Here is a 24,572-nt window from a genome sequence, read left to right on the forward strand (position 1 = left end):
GAAAATAACAGGCCTTCCATCTAAACTAAGGATGAAAAAGATCTTCTTTGATCACTTCAATTCTTAGATAGCAAGAAAGCTAAGAAAATAAGTCTTTTTCTTACTAGATCTGAAAGGAGATAAAAATGAGCCAAAGAGGTGGAGTATGGGCCCTAACCATGGATATGAGGCTTTCAAGAGATGGAAACCCCCAGTCAGAATGGGCTCACATAAAAAAAACCCTTGGCTCTGAGAAAAAAAAAAGCTGGAAAGATTTAGGATTCTTTTTAGCTCTGTGTGATTAGTTGTATGTAATTATTTTTATGAGAATCTTATAGGCATAGTGGATATTAAGGCTGTAATTTTTTAATTTTTTATTTAAATATCATTTGCCAGTGTATAATATAACACCTGGTGCTCACCTAATCATGAACCCTCCTTAATGCCTCTCACTCAGTTACCCTATCCCATCACCCACATCCCCTTCTGTAGCTCTGTTGGTTTCCCAAAGTTAGGTGTCTCTCATAGTTTGTCTTTCTTTCTAATTTTTCATAGGGATGTAATTTTAAACCTACTTCCTCTGGTTCTGTGTCTTTTATAATGGTTGAGGTTTTTTTTTTATTAAAGATTTTAGTTTTTAAATGATCTCTACACCCAACGTGGGACTTGAACTCACAGCCTTGAGATCAAGAGTCTTGTGCTCTTCCAACTGCACCAGCCCAGGCATCCCTAGAATGGTTGAGTTGGACTAAAGGAGAACATATTGCATACATAGGATGTGCAAAAAAAATCACTGGCCATAAAGGATTTTCTGTTGTCATAAATATAGTGCAATCTGGCATCATAGTAAGTTTGGGCAATGGTGTCCTCCTGAGGAGGCTGGGCTGTGTATTACATGGGTAAGAATAGCCTCTGGGAAGCTAGGCTTGTCTCATAGTGCTGATTCTGGCTACTGCATAGCCCAAACAATTTTTGTCTTCAGCTTTGATCTCTACCCCTAATCTATAATCTTTCTTGCATGGGGCTGAATCATACCTCTGAACTCACTTTAGGTAAGGATGGCTTGTTGCTCTTACCAAGCTTTTAAACTGAAACCACAGAAAAAATTCTGCTTGAGCTCATTGTTAAGTCCTTTTTATGGGATAGGAATTACCTGCCAGGAGAAGCTCCACACAAAAACATATACTCCGTGCAGGAGAGCTCGGGAAATCTTCCCAATCGGGATGATTGGGCTTCAGGCAAGGAAGCATCCATCATGGCTAGAATCTTTCTGTCACTGCTGGGATCTTTCTTTTTGGATAACTGTGTACCATGCATACTGAAACAGAAATCTTTGGAATTTTGAATGTGGCACTGCCAACTTGAACGTGCCCCAGTTACTCTTTTTAGAAAGAGAGCTTATTTTCTTAAATAGAGATTAGACTGGCAGATGTTTCCTCATTAGCAGGGCATAAGGAGGTTAAGAACTAGGCACTTCTCCAGAAAGCACTGGCCATTCTGGGAGTCTCCTGGATGCACAGTGGCAGGCTCTGGGTAGCCTTTAGAGGGACTTCCTTCTCAGGGCTGTCCTTTCTGCCAGGCGGATGTAAAGCTGAATCACTAAGGACACAATGGAAAGGGAGGGGCAAAAAGTGAAGGCTTTAAATTTCCTCTCCCAGGGACACAGCTCCCATCTCACCTGCCAGATTGTCCACTTCAACCTGGAAGGCAACAAAGGTAAAGAGAAGTATTTCTGTACTTCGTTATTTCAGCTGTGCTTATTGTCCGAGAGGAGCAAGATAAGAGCAGTAGAATATGGCAGTTGGACAGGTGTGTAATGAGCTAAATGAGGGTGAAGATTATTCTTTGATTGAGTGTGACTTTTGCTGATCTCTCGATGAATACATACTTGTTAATACATTCACAGTGAGGATATACATTTTTAAAATCCTTGAGGCAGGCTGACTTAATTTCAAACCTCTGATTGGTTTAGCAAAATAGATCTCTGTTGATATTTTCTCCTTACTAATAAACTTATTCAGATCAGAGTTACACATGATTCTGGTCTCTGCAGGATGAGCCGTTTCTTAGTTCCCTAGAAGATCTGAACTGCACTGGAGTGGCCTATGAATGACCTGACGTGTTGGGAAGAATGCCTACTGTGTTCTGTCCTCTCGCAAAACTTTAGTGACGGTATCCCCTTTAAGACATGTTTCTTCCTCACATTTCCTGACTGCTTTCTTTTTTCCAGAAATCCTTCTTAAACTAGAAGGGCTGCAGCTTTGGACATCTTTTTCCTATTTTTCTCCCATGACAGCTTCCAGATGGCATATTCCTTTTGCTTACGAGGGATTTTTCTCCATCTAAAAACAGACAGGAAGGTGCACTAAAATTTTTTCTGCAATTCCTTCCTTCTCTGGGAGCTCACTTCAAAGTCCTTCTACTCCTGGGGGCACTTCAGCTTCCTCTCACTTCCTAGGTGGGGCTTTCTCTGGGGCCTGTGCACCTGCAGTAGGATTCTGAGTGTCTTGGGACTTCTGTCTTCATGGGATCCTCTTTTCTGAAACTGACTGCATAATATTAATTAGAATGGAAATTGTAAAATATTTATACTGCTGATTTATCTAATACACATCCATTGTTGGGTGATTGTGCAAGACATGGATGATTTCACGGTTAGGTTTTCCCTGCCCTCAAGGAGCGCTAAGTCTAGGGAGGAAGATTAACATATTCAGTGTATAAGAATCTGTAAATTCATCCACATATTTGTGTCTCAGTGTCTCACAGAGACAACTACTCAGATGTAGAGGAAATGGTCAATTAAGGTTGCTGCATAAAATCCGTTGAACACCAGAATAACATGGACACAGCCAGAGGGGTGGAATTTTGGAAAGTGAATGATGAAAGTAGGGCTCTGAAGAGCTAAGTTAATGATAGTGAAAACTCTGTCTTGCAAATAACCGTGCCAAATACCAAAGTTCATGCATTAATTCTAAGTATATATTCCCAATGATTTTTGAGAAAAATCTAAACCGAAAGCTTTTCTTCTTGGTTCTGTGAATTAAATGCATGAAGAGCTAGATCTTACTGTGAAGTGAGAAATAATACTATATTTAATAACCAGTAATTATTAGCATAAGCCTATTAATGCCTTGTATATTGAACAAAATTTCTTAATTTTTCTAGTAAGATGCTATTCTTATAGGGATAATAATGGTAATGCCATAAAAATAAAGCCATTTTACCTCAAATAAAAGCTTATCTGAGTAGAATCCAGTGGCAAGTGGGAAGATCATGGGTTTCAGAACAGATGGACCTGTGTTCGAATTATGACTCCACCACTTACAATATGTGAATTCCCAAACCCTCACTGCTATCTCTGGAAAACTTGGGTAATATGACCCATCCTGTAGGACTTAAACTCTGAATAATGTATGCAGTGCTTGGCACATACACGAACCCTGTGATTCAGTCATTTCCTTTACAGAGAAATATCACACAGGTGTGTAAGGGTGTGTGTGTGTGTGTGTGTGTGCGTGTGAGGATGCTCATCATAGCTCTGTTGCTGATGGTGTGTAGAGGAGGCCATATGGGTGTCTGTCACTGGGGAATGGATAGGAAAAATGTGAAGGCATGAAAACACAGTTCTTACAAGTAACATAATGTTTCCCAAGTAACATGGATGAGTCTTAAAAATGTAGTACTCAGTGAAAAAAAATTCAGTGTAAGCTCATTTATGAAAATGAAAAATGCATAAAATAAGGAAACAAATATTTTTAAGGACTCATGTAAATAAAAGAATACACTTTAAACAAATTGTAAGTGTTGTGTATGGGGGTGGAAGAGAAAGGAAATGAATTGGGTTGAAGTCAATAAGCAAAGAAGAGAATTGTGGCCCAGTGATCACTGTGCCAAGAACTGAGGGTGTGGTGACTCAGTCCTCTATGCTTATGGTTAAAAAACAGAAAAGAAACAAACATTAATATAAAAGTGCAGTGCTCACATAGATGGCCAGTATATTTCACATTCTTTTCCTAGGTGCCCCCAAAACTGTAGGGCTACTGGAACTCTGACATGCAGGCAGGCTTTTTATAATGACAATGTGACATAGTTTTAAGAAGAATAAATTTACATGTACTTATAAGTCTGAAGTCTGAAATTGCATTCTAGAACCTGACTCCATTAGCTAACTCCATTAGAATCAGCATGAAGAGCGTATGGCTTGGACATGCTTTATTATTGAACCAAAATTGAAACCATTATTAAAATAACTAAAGAGCTTTCAAGGATGTTGTTATTATTAGAGCTGTTACAGAGAGCTGTATTAAAATTGAAGAACAGTGTCCTCTTAAAGGCACATGTTAGTATTCTCATTAAATAAGATTAGCAAAACCTTTGTATTATACCTTTAAAAAAACTGTCAGAGAGAAAAGAAAAATACAGTCCAGGCTTGTTATAATATAACTCTTAGGCTCTATTATATTATGCTGGGTGGTCTGATGATTAGAATAGGTAGCATCTAGTCCTTAATGATTATTTTAGGACAACCAGTTTCAATTACAGGGATGTGTCATCACCATTTTTGCCATATAAATTTGGTAGGTCATTATTTTGAAAGTTCACAAGTAACACGTTTCCTTTCAGTCTCTTGTTGCCTGAGAAATGCTGAGCTGTGCACTTTCCTCACCACCCCAGATCTGAGGCCTTCCTTCACCCTAGGCTTGGCTTTGTTTGGCTCTGCAGGCACAAAGCATTCTATTTTAGTGAGAGGTGTGACACTAATGCCTAAATCAGTAACCAACAGAGTCACACCCCAGAGAACACACTTCTAGCAAGCTCAGATCAGATATGTCCTGGCTGAAAACAAGGCAAGTTAGTAACTGAAATAAATATTCCCCAGGCAGAGATAATAGACTGGCTGTCTGTCATAATAGCCTGGAGAATATAGGTCTAGACTTGGATTTTACAAGAGTGCATAGCTGTAATCTAGAAGACGAGAGGAAGAAGAATGAAGTACTTCAGATTGCTGGGGGACTAAATGAGGGAAAAGATGTAGCTGTGCTAGAAATGTGTGAATGTGAGTTAGGTGGATAATCAGTTCCTGGCAAACAAGGGTGTATAAAGAAATCCCTAAAGTAAGTTAGGATGCCTTTAGGTGCAAGTAACAAAAGACTCAACTAAAGTGAGTTAAAATATAAGGAAACCTCCTCTTACATGACAAGAAATCCCAAGGTAGGACAGATTTGGGGGTAGGTTAATCTGTCTACTAAGTTGTGTGTCAACAAAGACTCTGGTTCTGTCCACCTTTCCTCTCTGACATCTGACTTAGCCTCTTGGGCTGGCACATCACACATGGTCACACAATAGCTGTTGTGATAGTAGTAACATGAAGACACAACAACCCTGAGAGGAAGAAGAGGGCTGGCCTGAGAGTCTTTTATCAAAGGAAGGCCTCTTCTAGAAGTCCTGCAGACTTTTTGTACTTACTGGCAAAAATCATGGCACCTTCCAATCCTTAAAATTCTACTTATTTCCCCAAAACTTGATTGAGGAATAATCGACAAATATATATTCAAAGGGTACAATGTGATGATATCATACACATAAACAGTGTGGAATGTTTCCCAAGATCATATCCATCACCCCATATAGTTAACTTTGTGTGTGTGTGTGTGTGTGTGTGTGTGTGTGTGTGTGTGTGAGAGAGAGAGAGAGAGAGAGAGAGAGACAATGCTTAAGAGCTACTCTCAGCAACTTTGAACTGTACATCATTTCCATATTTTTAACTTTAGTCAGCGTGCTGTACATTAGATCCTCAGAACTTATAACTTAAAATCTGTACCTAATTAGTCACTCATAAGGGATAGACAATTACCTCAATTGACTTAAGCCAATCAAGGCTTGCTCCTGGGGCCGGGGGAGCATGAAACCTTCTCTGAAGTACATGCCTAAGTGAAAGCTGCTTCATGAGATCTGTGTCGTCTTAGCACAGAAGGGAAGGGAAGGGAAAGGGCTGAACAGCAGGCAATCAGTTTTTTACTGTGCCATCTGGGGAGAATTTGAAGGTATCCGCAAAGAGAAAAGTGTTCTTCTCCTGTGAGGCCATGAAGATGGGCAGCCTAGTGGGGCAGCATCTCATTTGGCTGAACTTGTGTAGCTCAAGAATTTTTCTGTACAAATTCCAGGACGAGGGAGGTCTAACAGCATAGTCAATGAGTGCACAAAGACCCAATTCCTTCTCATTGTTCACTGCAGAACAATTTTAAATGTACACAAATGGCACTGAGACAGCTTTGAATTACGGGTCGAAAGGAATAAGATCTTCCATTCATTAGAATTTGCAACTACTGTGAATTCCCGCCTCCAGCATTTACAGATCTCTCAAAAACTATGAATATGTAATTTTTCATGAAACAGTGTGCCCAGACTCTTATATTCATGAAATGTAGTAACTGAACTCTGTAGATTATCTGTACTTCCAAGTGATATTCTGAGATCTTTCCCCCAATCTGTTCTCAGGTAGTGTTGGGCATAAAATGGATACTCTCAGCACAGCAAACACTGAATTTTGCCTTGATGTGTTCAAAGAACTGAACAGTAACAACGTAGGAGATAACATCTTCTTTTCACCACTGAGCCTGCTCTATGCTCTAAGTATGGTCCTCCTTGGTGCCAGAGGAAACAGTGCAGAGCAGATGGAAAAGGTATGGAACACAGTGAAGATTTCCTCATGGCCTAGAGGTCATCCGTGCACCCCTCTGGGTCAGCCAAATAGTCACATCTCTAGAAATTCTTCCATCTTGTGAAAGAAGAAACATCTGGGAAAATCATATTTCTTTAAAATGAATAATGGCATAAATAATGTAATAATTATAATACAAATATCCTAATACATGCAACACCGTCTCTTCCTTGCCATCAGTGCTCTCACACCTACATTTCTGCAGTGTACGTTAGAGTTTATTTTTCCAGTGATTTAAATATTACAGAGAACACATGTGTGGTACTATTCTTGTCCTCTGGAATTGTAAACTGCACTAAAACTTAATGGGGACGCCTGAGTGGCTCAGCGGTTGAGCGCCTGCCTTTGGCTCAGGGAGTGGTCCCGGATTCCCGGGTTTGAGTCCCGCATAGGGCTCTTTGCATGGAGCCTGCTTCTCCCTCTGCCTGTGTCTCTGCCTCTCTCTCTCTGTGTCTGTCATGAATAAATAAATAAATAAAATCTTTAACCCCCCCCCCCAAAAAAAACCCAAAACAACAAAAAACTTAATGATACTTTAAAAGCCCTCAAGTTTTAAAAATTATTCATCAGTACATTTGAAGTTCCTAAGAGTCCTGTGTGGCAGGTAGGGGTTGTTATCCTTATTTTACAGATGGGGAAACAGAGAGACTAGGAGAAAAGGGGTAAGTTTTCAGGTCACACAGGCAGATGTATAGTGATTGTTCCATTATATGTATTTTTTTTATAATAAATTTATTTTTTATTGGTGTTCAATTTGCCAACATACAGAATAACACCCAGTGCTCATCCCGTCAAGTGCCCCCCTCAGTGCCCGTCACCCATTCACCCCCACCCCCCGCCCTCCTCCCCTTCCACCACCCCTAGTTCGTTTCCCAGAGCTAGGGGTTGTATTTTTAATTGCTGTGGAAAGTTAGATGAATTATCGCTTCACAGCCCTAGGATACTTACATATCGTACTGTCATTTGCCCTTTATTTCTTTAATCCATATTTTAATGCACTTTCATGATTTTCTTTCTCTCAAAATAGGTATTGTATAGGGACACCATGTAACGTTTTACTTGACCCTGGATGGGCACTGTCCTAGTGAGCGGCCTGAGGATGGTAGGAGGGAGCAGAAGAGCCTGTGATAAGAGCTCTGTCCCTGGAGATTGACAGAGGGTGGTGGAGGAATATCTCTCTTGTGCTCAGTTTCTCTAGCATGAAACAAGGATAATAGTATCCACTTGTAAAGCTGTTGAGAGTTCAGTAAGATACATGAAGGCTTAGTTCAGTACTTAGAATATGACATCACTTAATGTTAGCTGTTTTTGGTCTTTATCTGAAATGGAAAAAGAGATGCTTGTAAATATTCACTTTTATAGACTCTGTTGCTTTTGATGCCAGTCAATCCCTCTTTTTCTTTCCTAGGTACTTCACTTTAACCATATAACACAGTCACTAAAACCAGAGTTCAAGGACTCAGCTAAGGTATGATAATATTATTGCTGAGCTGTCAAATGTTCTAACAGAAGAGCACCAAGAAATTATAGTGCAGGGGTTAAGGAGCAGAGCCTCTCTTTAGTCCTTAAGGGAGCTAGCAGTGTCTCGCTTGGTCTGCTCCTTTGGTCTTCCTGATAATCACTATGGCCTATAGAGTTAACAGTGATAATAATGATGGTAACAATGATCAAGTCCCCCAGATTTTATCATATGATTTATTATCATCCTTGCTCAAACTTTATGTTCTTTTATGGACTGTGCCATAAATCTCAATATGGGATTGAGTCTGCCAGCCTCATCAAAAAGTGGTAGATTTTTGTCAGTGGGTGCACTAAGAAAGGACCCTGATGTCTGCCTGTAATTAGACCCCCAGGAAAACAGGGCCTGAGGCTGTCCAGCCCATGTTGCCTGGGACCATGGTCCCTGCTCTTTTCTAGTAGGAGAATTCCTTCTGACATGAAAATTACATAGAATTCGCACATGAAGACGGTTGTGTGTTTGATCATGATTGATTGAGAAAACACATAAATGCATATAGGTTCACAGAATAGTTGCTTCACAGAACCCTGCTTGTTGTGAGGAAATGAAAGCTCGTAATTTGGGAAACTTTGCTTTAGGAAATGTAGGCCTACCCCTATAATGTCCTTGAGTTCAGTTGCATCAAAACTGTAGGTCTAACAAAATTGCTCCCATGAGGGTCAGATGGGTGAGTGAGTTCAGGTCACTGAAATGCTGAAGTGTCTGGTTACATGGTTTCATAGAAAACTGAGACATTGAAAGTAGTGTGATAGAGAAGAGATGATTCGATAGGTACAGGGACAGCAATATAACTTGGATCATCATCCTGAAGACCCCACTGCGATCTCTTTATGAAAACTTGTGCTTCTGGACTAACCTATTTGGGCCAGCAAGCACTTGTGTGTTTTGCAATAGCTTACAGTTCTGCACACAATCTGTGGGCGTAAGGTCACAGAGTGTTGAGATTAGTGTGCTAGAGGAAATCTAGAGAAGGAACATGCTTTAAACTCTCCTACTCCTTGTTTGTTAGTATTCTCTACTCTTTTATTCAGAGGCAATCACCTTGCTCTCTCCTTATGTTTTCACACTATTTATAACCCTCTGATGGCAAGAAATCAAGCAACTTAATACTCCATTCTTTGTTTACTGATGCTTCAGTGCAGCCAAGCTGGAAGGATTCACTCAGAGTTTGGAGTCTTATTCTCTCAAATCAACCAGCCAGACTCTAACTATACCCTCAGCATGGCCAACAGACTCTACGGGACAAAGGCAATGGTGTTCCATCAGGTATGTTCATATGGAATGCTGGCCCACAGCTCTCTTGGCATCCTCTAAATTCCAGACCAAAAAATAAGTGAAGAATGAGAAGAGCTACATGAAATTCATCTTTAAGAGATTAAATTTGAGCTGACTTAGAGTTTCAGTGAAATGGTTTTGCCAAACTCCCATTTAAAGCTGTGAAATATCACATAAAAATTTTATTTCTGTAAAAACCACCGAAGTTGTCCAAGAAGCAAGGTCATGGATGAAGCACAAAACAAAGTAGTTAAGAATTCTCTTGTGGATCAGAAGAAAAATGAGTTACATCTCCTGTCCCTTTTTCAAAGGTCCTTGATGGCAGGGTAGCAAGAATCAGTGGAGAGTGCACTGGACTGGGAGCCAAGAGATCTGAATTCTATTCCCTGTTAGACATATGACTTTGCACAGGTCACTTTTATGTTTAAAATGAGAGCATTAGACTTAAGTTCTTTCTAGCTTCCAAGATTCTAACACTATAACATTTCCCAACAGTATTGTAATATACAGTTTTATTGAGTGCTTACTGTATGGTGTTCACTGTACTTAATGCATTACAGGTATTATCACATTAACTGTCACATATATATATAAGTACAAAATTACCATTCTAGAGTTGTGAGGCAGATTCTGAAAAGTCCAGTTGACAAAGGTTACAGAGATAATTAAATGGCAAAGCATGAATCTGACCGTTGACCAAATCCATCATCCTGTTTTAATTGCTGTGTCATCCTGCTACGATTGAGGTGGAATGCTAGCTGGAGTGACATAATTTTTATTTGACCTGTTTTATTTACATCTGAGCTGAAGGGGAGCAGGATGGAGTCCTGAATGTCTCATGTTCTCTGGTCTGGTAGCACATTCTGTGTCTTATAGTTGATTGTCAGAATTTTTGCAGCTTGGGGTAGCCCATCCTAAACTATAGGTATTTTGGAGGTATTTCCTTCTACTGTCCTAAAAGCATAGAGGGAATATTTTATGGTGTACCTGCTGCTGAAGTGGTAGGGATGGATAGTGATGGTGCCTGAAATTAGAACACTCCTCTCACCCCTCTGCCTCCCCAAAACAGTGATCTGGGTATAAATAACAGAGAAGTGTGGATTTGGAATAATGATGATCATATCTATTCCTGAAGCATGAAGCTCCTCATTAGTATCATGAGGATTGTCATGATCTGTTGCATGCATGAAATATTATTATTCCAGGATTCTCTCTGGAAAAACTTTCATCTCATGGGCTAAGGGCAGTCACTTCAGCATGTTCCACCACAGTTGGACCAGCTGAGGACAACAGGCTCCGAGTTTGCTGTTATCAAGCTTTCTTTTTATTCTATACTGGATTTAGGGCCAAGAGAACCCAGTTAAACAAATGGCAAGCCAAACTCCAGGCAGCCACTTTCATACCTGCCATAGTTCTAAGTCTTATATCATCCTAATCAGTTCATGGTGGAGCTCTGGGTCCTGCTAGACTATAGGAGGTATGTCCCCAAGGTCTCAAGAATGGAATGGCAGGTAGTTTCATTTGTGTCCGTGTAAATTTGGCTGCTGCCTTGGCAGTGAGGCAGTGGAAAGTTGCCATATCTAGGAATTAAGGACCATGGGTGAATATCAGTGATAAGTCCAGAATATCATATGGGGGGAGGGGGATTTGGGAACTTGGTTAAAAGGAGGGCTAGGCTTTAAAAAAATTTTTAAAAAGGAGGGCTAGGTTCTTTATACTAGATTTGCACACTATTTTTCTTTGGATGGTATAGGTGAATAAAATAGTTCTTTAAGATATTTTTGTTCACATTTTATATAAAGTTGAAAAAATGTCAATTACGTACAACAGAGAATATTATTATCATTTTATCTCTAGTGGCTTTTGGGGAGGTTGATACACACACACACACACACACACACACACACACACACACACACACTGTGGGAAGACCTAACTCTCTGTTAGACCTTAAACAAGCAAAATGTAATCACTCTGATCCTTACTCAGGTAATCACTCTAGATCTCAGTTTTCCAATCTAGAACATAGGGCAGTAACTCCCATTGGTCTGCTTCGAGAGGACAGAGTAGTGAGAGTGAACTGCCACTTGCCATTTTGCTTTGAGCATTTTAGAATGAAGAATGCCAGTGATAAGATGGAAGAAGCAACCAGAATTTCTGAACATTCCTTTTGGAAAGCTTTATTTAAATCCATTTGTTTTATTATGAATAAGTACATATGGTTTCTGCTTCCTTCCAGACATATATACATGAGCTGCTTTTATCTCTGTTGTAGATTTTAGAACACAGAGAGCTGTAAGCTTTTGCTTCCCTTACACTATTTTTGTGTGATTATTCTTTCTTTTACAGCAATATTTAACTTGTTCTGAGAAACTGTATCAAGCTATGCCGCAAACTGTTGATTTTGAACAGTCTCCAGAAGAAACCCGGAAAACTATTAATGCTTGGGTTGAAAGTAAAACTAATGGTAAGAGTAAGTCCCACATGTGTCTCCCAACCTCATTCACACTGTTTTGATAAGCTCCCTGAGTCAGTGCTGACAAGGAAGCTGGGTGAAGTTCAGGACCCAACATAGGCAGGTCCAGAATGGAGGAAATGGGGGAGTATTTTGGAATATTTGTAAATGTCCTTTACAGTCATTTGTCCTGATTGGGAGCTAAGCCAAGTGACTCTGAGAATGAGAAGAATGCTCTTTCTATTTTCTAGAAGTGTTGTACATTCTGCATTAAATTTAATGAAATTTAAATCTACCTTTCACGATTTTAAAATAAACCTTCTAATTGTCAAATATTTCTTTAAAGCAGGTTAAATATTTAATTTTAAAGATGTATTCATTTTATTATTTTAAAACATCTAGTTAAGATTTAAAGAAAAACAAATAGAATAATATAATGAATCTTTTCTGACCCCTCACTCAGCTGCAGGATTTATTACCCAAAGCCAATCTTATAGCTATACCTCGCCCTTCGCCCACTACCTCTTCCAGAACAAATCCCAGGTACCATCTTTTTTTGTCAGGTTGTTTCCTCTCAAAAATATTAGTTATTTAAAAGAAAATGCCACCACACGATTATTACATAGAGAAAATTAAAAATAATCATTTAATATTAACAAATAGTGAGTTTTTCTATTTCCCCAATTGTCTCTTCTGTTTGAATCAGGACCCAAATAATATTTATACTTTGCAGTTGGTCAGTATGTCTCTTACATCTTGATTTTTTTTTATTTTGTATTTTTTTAATTTTTAAAAAGATTTTATTATTTATTTGAGAGAGAGCACATGCAAATGAGAGAGAGAGAGAGAGCGAGCACAAGGGGAAAGGAGGGACGGAGAGAGAATGAGAATAGACTCAATGAAAAAAAAAAAAAAAAAGAATAGACTCAATGATGAGCAGGAAGCCCGATGTGGGGCTCGATCCCAGGACTCTGAGATCATGGCCTGAGCCCAAGGCAGATGCTTAACCAGTGGAACCACCCAGGACCCACATCTTGATTTTTAAAGTAAACTTTTTTTATTAAAATACATGTACTTATGGAAACGTTCATAATTGCTGTTTGATGAATTATCACAAAGCAGAAATTGTTACAAGAGTGAATGCCCTCAGGTAACCTCCTTCCACCTCTACCAGGTCAGAGAAATAAAACATCAGTTACTGAGAAGGGCACACTCCAAGGCCACTTTTGTGTCTCCTCCCAGAAACTAACCCACCCTATTCCCAAACATTAAGACTTCTCTGACTTCTTTTATTATATATTAGTTCTGGCTATTTAAAAATTTCATGTAAAAAAAAAATTTCATGTAATTGGAATCATAAAGTATATATTTAGGGTTTTTTAGGTTTTTTGTTTGTGAGATTCATTCATGTGACTACAGGATGGCATGATCTGCTCATATTCATTGATGTCAGTTTTGTTCTCTTAAAATACCTAAATATGTTAATCCAGTCTACTGAGTCTTAATGAATGCTTGGGACATTTTTAGTTTGGGTCTATTATGAATAGTGTGCTGCTATAAGCATTATGATATATATCTTTTGGTACATATATTGTATGTGATTTTGTTGGATGGATACCTTGAAATGGAATTGCTGATAATACAAGGTATATATATACCATTTTGGTAAATATGTTTTCAAAAGTGGCTTGCTAATGTACTTGCCCAAGCAATTAATGAGAGTTTTATTTATTCCTCAACTTTGCCAACACCTGTTAAGTCCTATTAACTGTAGTCATTGTAGTTAGTTTAACTTAATTTAATTTTATTTTTTAAAGATTTATTTATTTATTCATGAGAGACATAGACCGAGAGAGCGAGGCAGAGACACAGGCAGAGGGAGAAGCAGGCTCCTTGCAGGGAGCCTGATGCGGGACTTGATCCCAGATCCCAGGATCATGACCTGAGTCAAAGGCAGGTGCCCAACCACTGAGCCACCCAGGCGTCCCGTAGCTTGTTTAATTTTAATTTGCATTTCCTTTATGAATGAAGACATTGGACATTTTTCATATACTTCATATCTTCCTTTATAAAGTGCCTATTTGAATCTTTTGCTCATATGTAAGGATGGTTTGTATGTTTTTCTCTTACACATTTTTAAAAAAGGATCTTATTTATTTAAGAGAGGGAGAATGATGAGGAGGGGTAAAAGGAGAAAGAGAGAGAAGCAGACTCCCTGCTAAAGCAGAAAGCCCGATGGGGGATTGGATCCCTAGACCCAGAGCTCATGACCTGAGCCAAAGGCAGAGGCTTAATCACCTGAGCCACCCAGGCACCCTGATTTTTTCTTATACATTTTTAGGAGTTCTTTGCATATACTGAATATATGTGCTGCAAGTAATTTCTACCATTTTGTATTTCCTCCTAATGGTGCCTTTGATGAATAGAAGTTCTTAATTTGAAAGAAAGAAGTAAAATTTATCAATATTTTCCTTTATCATCAGTACCTTGGCATACTTTTAAATAAATCTTTTGTGCACTCCTAGCTCATGAAAATATTTTTATAATTATCTACTAGAAACTATGTTTCACTCTAGTCAAGATTCATTAAAAAATTCATTCCACTCCACATGGACATCTAGTTGACATAGCACTATTTATTGGGAAGATGATCCTTTCACCACTACACTACAATGTAAACTTTATCATAAATCAGATGACCACATATGTGTGAATCTGTTTCTGGGTTCAGTGTGCTTCATTTGTCTATTTATTCTCATGAAAATACCACCATTATAGTGGCTTTGCAGTATGTTTTGATAGCTGGAAGTGTTAAGTCCAATGTTGATCCTCTTCTGGGGCTGCCTTGACTTTACCCGAGTTTTTGCATTCCATATATATTTTGTTTATTTATTTATATATAAGTAAGTTGGCACACATTGTTACATTAGTTGCAAGTTTACAACATAATGACTCTAGTTTATACATTATGCTATGTTCACCATAGTTATAGCTACCATCTGTTCCAATACATAGCTATGAAAATACCATTGACTATATTCTTTATGCTGTGTTTTTTATTCCCTTGACTTACATTCATTCCATAACTGGAAGCCTCTATCTCCCTTTCTTCTTCACCCATTTTGCCCAGCCCTCAGCCTGTCTCTCCTCTGGCAACCATCAGTTTGTTCTCAGCATTTGTAGGTCTGATTCTGCTCTTTGTTTATTCATTTGTTGTTGTTTTATGCAGCTATAAAAAAGGAAGAGACCATGCCATTTGTGACAACGTGGAGGACCCAGAGGGTATTAATGCTGAGTGAAAAAAGTTAGACTGAGAAAGGCAAAATATATGATATCACATATGATATCACCATAAGTGATAAATCCATACACATTTTAAAATCAACTTGTCAATTTTTGTTAAATGTACTGGTTGAAATTTTAGTTGGAATGATATATATTGATCTACAGACTTGGAGAGAACCAGCATCTTTATAATATTTAGCTTCCAATCCATTTCCATGAGTTTATCTCTGTTTAGGTCCTCTTTAATTTTTTTCAATAACATTTTGTGTATCTCCATGTTAATGTTTTGCATGTCTTTTGATAAATGGTTTTCAGATATTTGAAATGTTCATGGAATTTTACCTAGTACCAATTATTTTAAATTTTATTTGTTGTTCATGTAGAAATAAATAATTGGCTTTCATATGTTAATATTGCTGAATTCTCTTAATTCTAGTTTATTATTTTAGATTTTCTATAAATACAGTCATTTCCTCTTCAACCTTTCTTGCTTCTTTTCTTTTCTTATTGGCTAGTGACTGCAGTTGAATAGAAGTATTGATACTAGGGTGTCCTTATGTTGTCTTGTTTCTGGACTTCTAGCTTGTTTCCAAATGGTTTTGATAATATATATTTAGGTATAATGTTTGTTGCAGGTATTTTTATGAATACATTTTTTTCAGATTAAGGTTTCTTTCTACTTCTTATTTGTTAAGAATTTTTGACACAAATGACTAACCATATTGTATTTCAAAGCCTTTTCTGTATCTATTGAGGTATGATTTTTCTTCTTTATTATACTAATTTAGTGAATTACATTAAATGATTTTTAATGCCAAACCAAACTTTTAGTCCTAGAATAAACCAAACTTGTCATGGTATATTATACTTTTTGCTTTATACTTTATTATCTCTAGATTTGATTTCTTAATATTTTTCTTAAAGATTTTGCACCAATGCTCATGAAAGGATTTGACCTTAGTTTTTTATTTATGGAATTATTTTTGTCAGTTCAGGTATCAAAGTTATACTCACTTTATGAAACTAGTTGGTAAATGTTTCTCCTCTTTTTCTGATTTCCAAAAGAGAGTTTATGTAAGGTTAGTGTGCATTTGTCTTCTTTAAATATTTGGAAGAACACACTTGTGAGCCCTCTGTGCATGGTGTTTTCTATGTGGGAAAATTTTAATTAGAGATTTGATTTCTTTAATAAATAGAGGCCTATTTCTATTTTCTGTTTTCTTCTGTTTTTGCAAGGAATATGCCCATTTTATCTGAATTTTCAAATGTATTAGCATAAACTTCCTCATAATAGCCTAGTATTATCTTCTTAATGTCTTATGGATATATAGTATTGTCATTTTATTTCTGGAAATCTAAATTGTACATTTTTCTTTTTTTTAATTTTTCTTTTTTCTTAATTAGACTTACGGATTTGTAGTTTTTTAGTCTTTTCAAAAAATCAACTTGTATTTTCTCTAATAAAGATTTTTTATTACATTAATATTTATGATTATCATTTATTTCCTTTTTACTATGTTGGTATTGCTAGTCTTTTTTGAGTTTCTTGAGATGAACAATTGATTTTCAGATCTTTTTTTAGTGTATGCATTTAAGACAGTGGCTTTGCTTCTAGGTGTCAATTTAAATCCATCTCATAATTTTCCATTTGTTTTATTTTCATTATAATTTAGTTCAAAATATTTTCTAATTTTCACTGAGAGTTCTTCTCTGAATCATGGGTATTTAAAAATGTTCTATTTATTTCCAAAAATTTGGCTATTTTCTAGTTGTTTTTTAGTTATTGAGTTTTAGTTCTGTTATAACCAAAGAATATAATCGTTCAATTATTTGAAATTTATTGAGACTTTTTTTACAGTAAAACAAATGTTTTGATTTTGATAAAATTTTTATGTGCACTTAAAGATGTATATTCTTTAGACATTGGGTGAGATGTTTAATTTTATCAGGCCAATTTTGTTAATTTTGATGTCTATGTTTGCATATCCTTGCTTATTTTTATCCACTTTTTTTAATCATTTACTGAGAAAGCTGCATTAAAATCTTCCACTATGATTGTGGATCTTTCTCTTCCTCCTTTTAGTCATGTCCAGTTTTGCTGTGCATATTTTGAAGCTGTGTTATTAGATGCATAGATATTAAATTGCCATATCTTCTCAGTGGATTGGTTCTTTCTTTATTATGAAACACCTATACCACCTTGTCAGATACTGAACTTTAGTTATATTTTCTTTAGCACTGAGAGACCAAGAGTAGTTTTTAAATTCCTAGTTTTCACTCTCTTCTCCTTATCTAGCTTGGGGCAACTTTTGAAACTTTGTTATACCTTGAGGGAAAAATTGTTCAGAACTCTCTGTTGAGCTCATGTGTCCATGTTTCTCCCAATCGCTGGGATCTTTAGCCTTTCAGTGTTGGTTGCTTGCTTCTTTGAACTTTGTGTTTGGTCTTTCCAACCCTTTTATGATGTTGACAGTTTTACTCAGCTTCTCTGTCTCTTTTAGTCACTTTCTGTTCAGATTTTCACCTCTCCATTGCTTATGTTTAGCAGTTGCTTCAGAAACAACCCAATGTAGAATTAAAAAAAAAAATTCAGCTTTCCTTATAGTTCTTGCCAGGGATATTGGTCTGTTATAAACTGCACTATCAAAGATATCTCTTTACATTTGTTTTTATACTTTAATAATTTCTCTTTTGAGCTTTTAGTTATTTCCTTTTCTTTTTTTCTTATAGAAAATTTGTTGAAGGAAACAAATACTTTCCTGCATTTTCTCATAGTCTAGATGATGATGACTACCCCTTGAAATGTCATTTAATAATGTTCTCTGTTTTTATATTTTTCATAAATTGGCAGTTAGACTTAGAAACTTGATAAGATTCTGGTGATTTTTGCTTGTTTGTTTGTTACTTTTGACAGATATTCTTCATTGGAGGTGTTGTGTTTCCATCAGGAAAGAAAGAATGTCTGGATGCCTCCCCTCCTTTTTTTTTATGTTAGTGGCCTTTGATGATAATTGCTTACATCCATTATTTCATTAGGGATTTTAAAGTTACAGTATTCCAATATTTGCATTCTTTCTTTATAAGCTGGAATATTTCTACATGAGAAATTTCTCATATAGTGGTTGTTCTAAGTACAATGAAATTAATATTAGAAAAACTATAAAAAAGCTAGATTCTTTCTCTTCAATATCAGTTCCAAAACCAATTTTTTTCTTTCTAGTTAGCAAGTTTTATTTTTTTAAGATTTATTTATTTGAGAATGAGCTAGTGGCAGGTGGAGGTTGTTGCAGAGGGAGAAGGAGAGAGAGTCTTAAGCAGACTCTGCACTGAGCGTAGAGTCTGATGCAGAACTTGTTCTCATGACCCTGAGAGCACTATCTAAGCTGAAACCAAGAGTCAGTTGCTCAACCAACCGCACCACCCAGTGGCCCCAGCCAATGAGTTTTCTTTTAAAAGTATCATTATGAATTCATAAATTTAAATATTTTGAGATATCTCAATTTACTGTCCCCTTTTAGTTATGGGAATATAAATTGGAGTCAAAAGTCCTTTTGACACTGCCCTTGGAAGAATTTGATATCTTCCTTGCTTCCCAATTTGACCAGATGTTCCAAGCTCATGTCCTACTCCTGACCTAGAATTTCATGCTTCTTGAGGGAATCCTGGATCATTTTAATGATACATGAAACTTAGAGACTGTAATCTGAGTACAGGAGTACTCATTGATACCAGCTTGATTCTTTATCGGCCTTCTCAGTGAATACTTTTTTCAGATTAAATCCAGCTTAATTTCTCACTGGTATGACCAGTTAAAATTAAGACTCATACGAGTTTTACCTAACACCCCCCCATACCTATTTTTCTTTTATCTTGTGTCAAAAATCCCAGATTCCAGTGTCACCAATATTATTGCAAAATCACATCATCCAACATAAACACGACCTCAAAATAACAATACTAATAAAATATAACAGTAGCTTAAGATATTTTTTACAGTTCTTTTTTGTCCTTAGAGTACATCTGTCCCACCAGAGATATACAAATTCCCATGTTGAAATAATCTCTCTCTGGGTACTTGTGCCATCAACTCATTGTACCAGTAGTTTCTGAGGTTCATGAATGTAGACAGTCTTATTCCTTGATTCATTGAGAAATAAAATTAGGATGAAATAATATCAGAGTATTAAATTAGGGCTAATTGCATTTATGAAGAGCATGTCAGTAATATAAAATAAATACTTCTTTGAGCCTGAAGACCACATTTCTAACATATTTGTATCTTATTATTTCATTTACCAGTTATGAACTCTCAACAGTATTTTATTGATGACAGACTGATGGATGTTATTCAAGTTTAGTAATAGGTGACTAGATTGAAATATGTATTTATTCAATTCTTTGTATTATGTTAGAAAATGCTTGGAAAGGTCTACAATTTTTTCAGATCTGTTAATTTACTTAGAACAGTAGTGAAAAGATTTAAGTTTAGAGTCTGATGTTCCAGATATCCCTATGTTTCCTATTGATACATTATGTTCCAAAAAGGTTTTATAAATTGCAGTGCACCAGAGTGCACCAAGAGGGTTTGGTGTTCAATCTAATTGGTATATTTACAAAGTAAGATACACCTTGTATATTTTTATAAATTCTGATTATCAAATGTGTATTTACTTTAAGTCTTGGTATATACTTGTGATACACTAATTGCTAGTACATTGTAAGAATGAATCAATCTTTTGAATGCTTAAAATATTTGGATGTAGTGAGATGCTGGAAAGTATAAAGCTTGATAAATATTAAAAGGAAGCCATAAGAAACTATTAAAATTAAAAAAATAAGCAGTAATGTATAGGAAAGCATTGGATATAACTAGGTATAAGACAAGTTGGTCATTAGCTACTATACTAACTACTTAGTATATTGGATGCCATCTTCTGATTAGAAATAACAAAGCATTCAATTCTTGGACATAAACTTCATTTGACAAGGACAGCCTCAATGGCCAGGAAATAAAGCAGTTCTACTGGCATCTCAAATTTATAACTAGTCTTAAAAAAGAAATGGTTCCAAAAAAATAAAAAATAAAAATAAAAAATAAAAAAATAATAAAAAAGAAATGGTTCCAAATTTCTAGTAACTTTTCAACTCTCTGTAATCAATAAACCCAAGTTCAAATCCAAATACATTAACTGTTTTTTGTTGTTGTTGTTTGTTTGTATTTATAAGGAAAAGTCACAAACCTCTTTGGAAAGGGAACAATTGACCCTTCTTGTGTAATGGTCCTGGTGAATGCCATATATTTCAAAGGACAATGGCAAAATAAGTTTCAGGAAAGAGAGACAGTTAAAATGCCTTTTCAGCTAAATGAGGTAAGTATTTTGTTTTCAGACTGATGATAGATTCTGAAGAATGCAATAATTATTAAAGGATGATTTAGAAAGTTTTAGTGAAAATACTGGTCTAGGTTTCCATAGGTTTCTGTAATTGTGTTCTCTCTGAATTTTATTTTCATTTTTCCTCGTGAGGTGACAGTAACCTTTCTCATAGGGCACCTAACTGGAGCCTTTGAGCATTGGGGCCACCGTGGCAGAGAAGAGAGCCTGTTCTCTCCTCACTCTTCCCCTATCCATGCATGCTTTCCACACATGCTGTAGGCTGTTTTCTCAGCACAACAAAACTATACTATTTTTCTTCTAGACAGTCTCCAATTGGATTAAAAAGGAAAATGATCCCATGATGTCATTTTTCCACATAAATCATTTTAAATGGTAATGTTGGCTTTGTTTTGGTGAAACATTATTATTATATTTATTACTATACATATGTATTTTATGTATAGGTGATGATATGTATTATTTGAACTAGTCAGGCTTTAACAGTGACTTATTTTAAAATAAAAAAAATAACCTTCACAGAGAAAATTAATATGGGGGCACTTGTTTATATTCTATCCATGCCTTTAGTGTTAACGCAGAACTGCATGTTAGGCAAAAAAATCAGTGTACATACATGTACATGCACATATAGAACTAGTCTACCTAATTATAACCTTTGTTTTTAAATAGGGTAAAAGCATAATTGTGGAAATGATGTATCAAACTGGAACATATAAATTAGCCTTCATAAAGGAGCCGCAGATGCAAGTTCTTGAGCTGCCCTATGTTAACAACAAACTAAGCATGATTATTCTGCTTCCAGCAGGCACAGCCAGTCTAGAACAGGTAAAGAATACTAACACATGAGAAAGCATTTGTGCTTGTACCCGCTCTTCCCAACTATGTGTACCCCATGATGCTGATGTGCTCAGTTCCTAATTCAGTCACACTCTAGGTTCAGTGGTATTTATTAGCCCAGGAGCTATGAGAGGGGATTAGGGACTCTGGTCCCTGCCTTCAGGACAGTGTATTTTGGGGGAATAATCCGTTCTTAAATAAAAGAGGGCACAAGGAGGCAAAAGTACCATCCTGTACTAATACCACATCTACGGTTTACTTGACATTTGGGAAGCATGTTTCTGTGGTAATGAGCTTGTAATGCTCGTTAGAGTCTTAGTCCACAGAAATCTTCTTAAGCCATCTTCCTCCCATTGAGTTTTTCCAGCATTTTATATAAATGCTTTCATGAGCTAACCATCCTTATTACCATTCTGGTTTTGTGGGAGAAAATGAGTGCCACAGCCATTGAGGACAGGTCATGAGGGTGGCAGGAGTTTGGGTCTAACACCCTCTTTCTGGTTGCAGCCAAGGCTGCCCAGCAGAGAAGCAGGCAAGCCACTAATATGGAGCGACTGCACTTCCTCCCTGGCCTTGCTAGGACTTCCCATGCTCTGCAGGAAGGAGAAACAGTTTCTTAAGAGACCAGCTGTGCTTCTGGGATCTTGAGGAAGCTGCCCTTGCCCACGGATGAGATGGCCACAGTCAGAGGTTTCTAAGTCAGGGAGTGCCTGTTTGAGGTGGCACAGTTGGGTGGGGGATAGGGAAGGCTTCTTGGAACACCTGGGTTGGGATGTATGCATTTGGACCTCTAGGAAGAGAGGCATGGCTGTGGCCATGAGAACAGGTGGGATACTGCTGTGGCCAATTCAGAGGGCCTTGGACCCCTGGGTGCCTGTGGTGGGCTGCCGTGGGAAGATATTTGGAAGCAGAGATAGCATTTTAGGAGCAGTTTTTGTGATACATTCATTTGTTCATTTATTCATTCATATACCAAACATGTTTACTCTATGCTGAGAATTCTAGTGGGTGCCTGTGGTGGGCTGCCATGGGAAGATATTTGGAAGCAGAGATAGCATTTTAGGAGCAGTTTTTGTGATACATTCATTTGTTCGTTTATTCATTCATATACCAAACATGTTTACTCTATGCTGAGAATTCTAGTGGGTTCTGAAACACAGACAAACATGTGGTTCCAGCACAGAGTTATAAATATATAGTAAATACCATAATGCACAGCAAAAAGTCCTGTGGCAGTAGAGAGAGTAGAGAATGAGGGGATTAAAGAAAGTTCCTCATAATCTTGATGTCACACACTGGAGGAGTAGAAGTTGAATAGGTGGAATGAGGGTGCCCCATTGTTCTAACCAGAGCGAAGAGCTCATGCAAATGCCTGAGACATATGAGATTGTGAAACAGATTTGCATCACAAAGTCATGGTAACTTGGATTAGGGTAGAGAGAGGCAAAAGGAAAAGATAGTTATGAAGAAAAACCACCTTTACTTTATGTCTGATTGTATATTGTCAGGATGGAGTGAAGGTGACAAAAAGTTTTCAGCTTTTATAGTTGAATGATGGGATTTGGCCTGCCAGAGGGCTGGCTGGAGGGTTTCAAATGCCCAAGGGGAGAGCTTACACATAATTGTGGCACTGGGTGGAGGGCGAGAAACCGGGTTGTGAGGCTGCATGGCTAGGTGGAGGCAGGAAGAGTGTGTAGAGCTGAGCTTCAGGGGTAGTGGAGTGGAGACAGTAGGGGGCAAAGGAGAGAAAAATGAAGCAGAATGAAATGAAGAGATGCTGAGCGTTACAACAGCCAAAGGAGAAGCGAGTTCATGATGGGGGGTATGATTCACAGTTTCTGGTTTGAGAACCGAGAGAAGAAATGGTGAATTCATCCAGGAGACACAAGGGCTCCAGAGGCAAGAAAGGGATGTAGGTGAAGCCTACAGGGAGTTAAGGCAGTGGACTATAGGATACACATTTGAGGCGTTGACTTATGAAACATGGATAAAAGGTAGACGATAGAACAGGGAAGATGTGGCTAAGTGCAAGATTCTTTTTCCTTTTTTTTTTTTCAGAGAGGACTTCAGTGCGTTTCAAAGTAGAAAAGAAAGCAATACATTGAATCATTCACACAAGGAATTATAAAACCAACATCATTTTATACACGTTTGGCTCCTATGGGCTCATCTGTGTTTTGCCTTGTAGATAGAGAAGGAGCTGAACACGAAGACATTTAACGAGTGGACCAGCTCTGCTAACATGGTGGAAAGGGAAGTTGAAGTCCACATTCCCAGATTCAAACTTGAAATCAAGTATGAGCTAAAGTCCCTGCTAAATTCCCTGGGCATGACAGATGTCTTCAATGAGATCACAGCTGATCTTTCTGGAATATCACCAGTTGATGGCCTGTATTTATCAAAGGTCATCCACCAGTCATATGTGGATGTCAATGAAGAGGGCACAGAGGCGGCAGCAGCCACTGGGGACAGCTTTGTTGTGAAAAGACTCCCCATCCGGGCTCGGTTCCTGGCGAATCACCCCTTCCTTTTCTTCATAAGACTCAGCCATACCAACACAATCCTTTTCTGTGGCAAGCTTGCCTCTCCCTTAAACAAGCAGGCTTGAGCAAGGCTCAGAGTCACAGAGGAGGGGCAGGGACAAACTCATGACTAACAGCAGTTCATCCCTCACACACCTCTGTACCTCACTCTGCTCATCTGCAAAATGGGGCTAGGATCTCTCTCAAATTAGACCTTGAATTGGTGGACCTTAAGATTATGGAAATCATGGAAGAAGGTACATTTATGAAAAAGCTTCTCTGGTTCTGTTATCTTTGGGACCTCATGTAAAGGATATCTGGGTGACAATCAAGTCATGGAGACTAAATTTAAAGGGTTAGATTTGTTTGACTTGTACGTCTCTATGATCTCTTGACCAAGAGGAATCTACCTTCAGAAAAGCAATTTGAGGGCTTCAACTTTGGTTCGATTTTTAAATATAATTTTCCTTGCATGTACAACATCATGAATTTTAGTTCAAAATTCTGTATTCACTGTAATAAATACATAAATTGCTTTCACTTCTTTAAAGATTTTTAATGTACCACAGCAGTTAAATGACTT

At 37.4% G+C, this 24,572-nt stretch overlaps 1 protein-coding gene across 2 annotated transcripts; it reads left to right on the forward strand.

The window, feature by feature from the left end:
- Positions 1 to 1,580: 1,580 nt before the first annotated feature.
- On the forward strand, positions 1,581 to 24,572 carry SERPINB11 (serpin family B member 11). Of its 2 annotated transcripts, XM_041739815.1 has the most exons (8): positions 1,583 to 1,695; positions 6,478 to 6,662; positions 8,109 to 8,168; positions 9,357 to 9,485; positions 11,844 to 11,961; positions 20,461 to 20,603; positions 21,300 to 21,455; positions 23,656 to 24,572. In XM_041739815.1, exons 1-8 carry the CDS (start codon positions 1,590 to 1,592, stop codon positions 24,073 to 24,075), a joined length of 1,317 nt encoding a protein of 438 aa, XP_041595749.1. In that variant the 5' UTR covers positions 1,583 to 1,589; the 3' UTR covers positions 24,076 to 24,572. The 2 variants fall into 2 exon arrangements, with proteins under 2 accessions (XP_041595750.1, XP_041595749.1); XM_041739816.1 differs by lacking the exon at positions 6,478 to 6,662 and having other exon boundaries at positions 1,581 to 1,695.

The sequence above is a fragment of the Vulpes lagopus genome, chromosome 24 (assembly GCF_018345385.1).
Source record: "Vulpes lagopus strain Blue_001 chromosome 24, ASM1834538v1, whole genome shotgun sequence".
Lineage (NCBI taxonomy): Eukaryota > Metazoa > Chordata > Mammalia > Carnivora > Canidae > Vulpes > Vulpes lagopus.

Excerpts from the sequence above, each read along its gene's own strand:
- SERPINB11 (XM_041739815.1), top strand. The coding sequence starts at position 1,590 with ATGGAAAGGGAGGGGCAAAAAGTGAAGGCTTTAAATTTCCTCTCCCAG. Across the intron at positions 1,696-6,477 it reads CAACCTGGAAGGCAACAAAG|GTAGTGTTGGGCATAAAATG; the intron begins GTAAAGAGAAGT and ends ATCTGTTCTCAG. Across the intron at positions 6,663-8,108 it reads GTGCAGAGCAGATGGAAAAG|GTACTTCACTTTAACCATAT; the intron begins GTATGGAACACA and ends TTTCTTTCCTAG.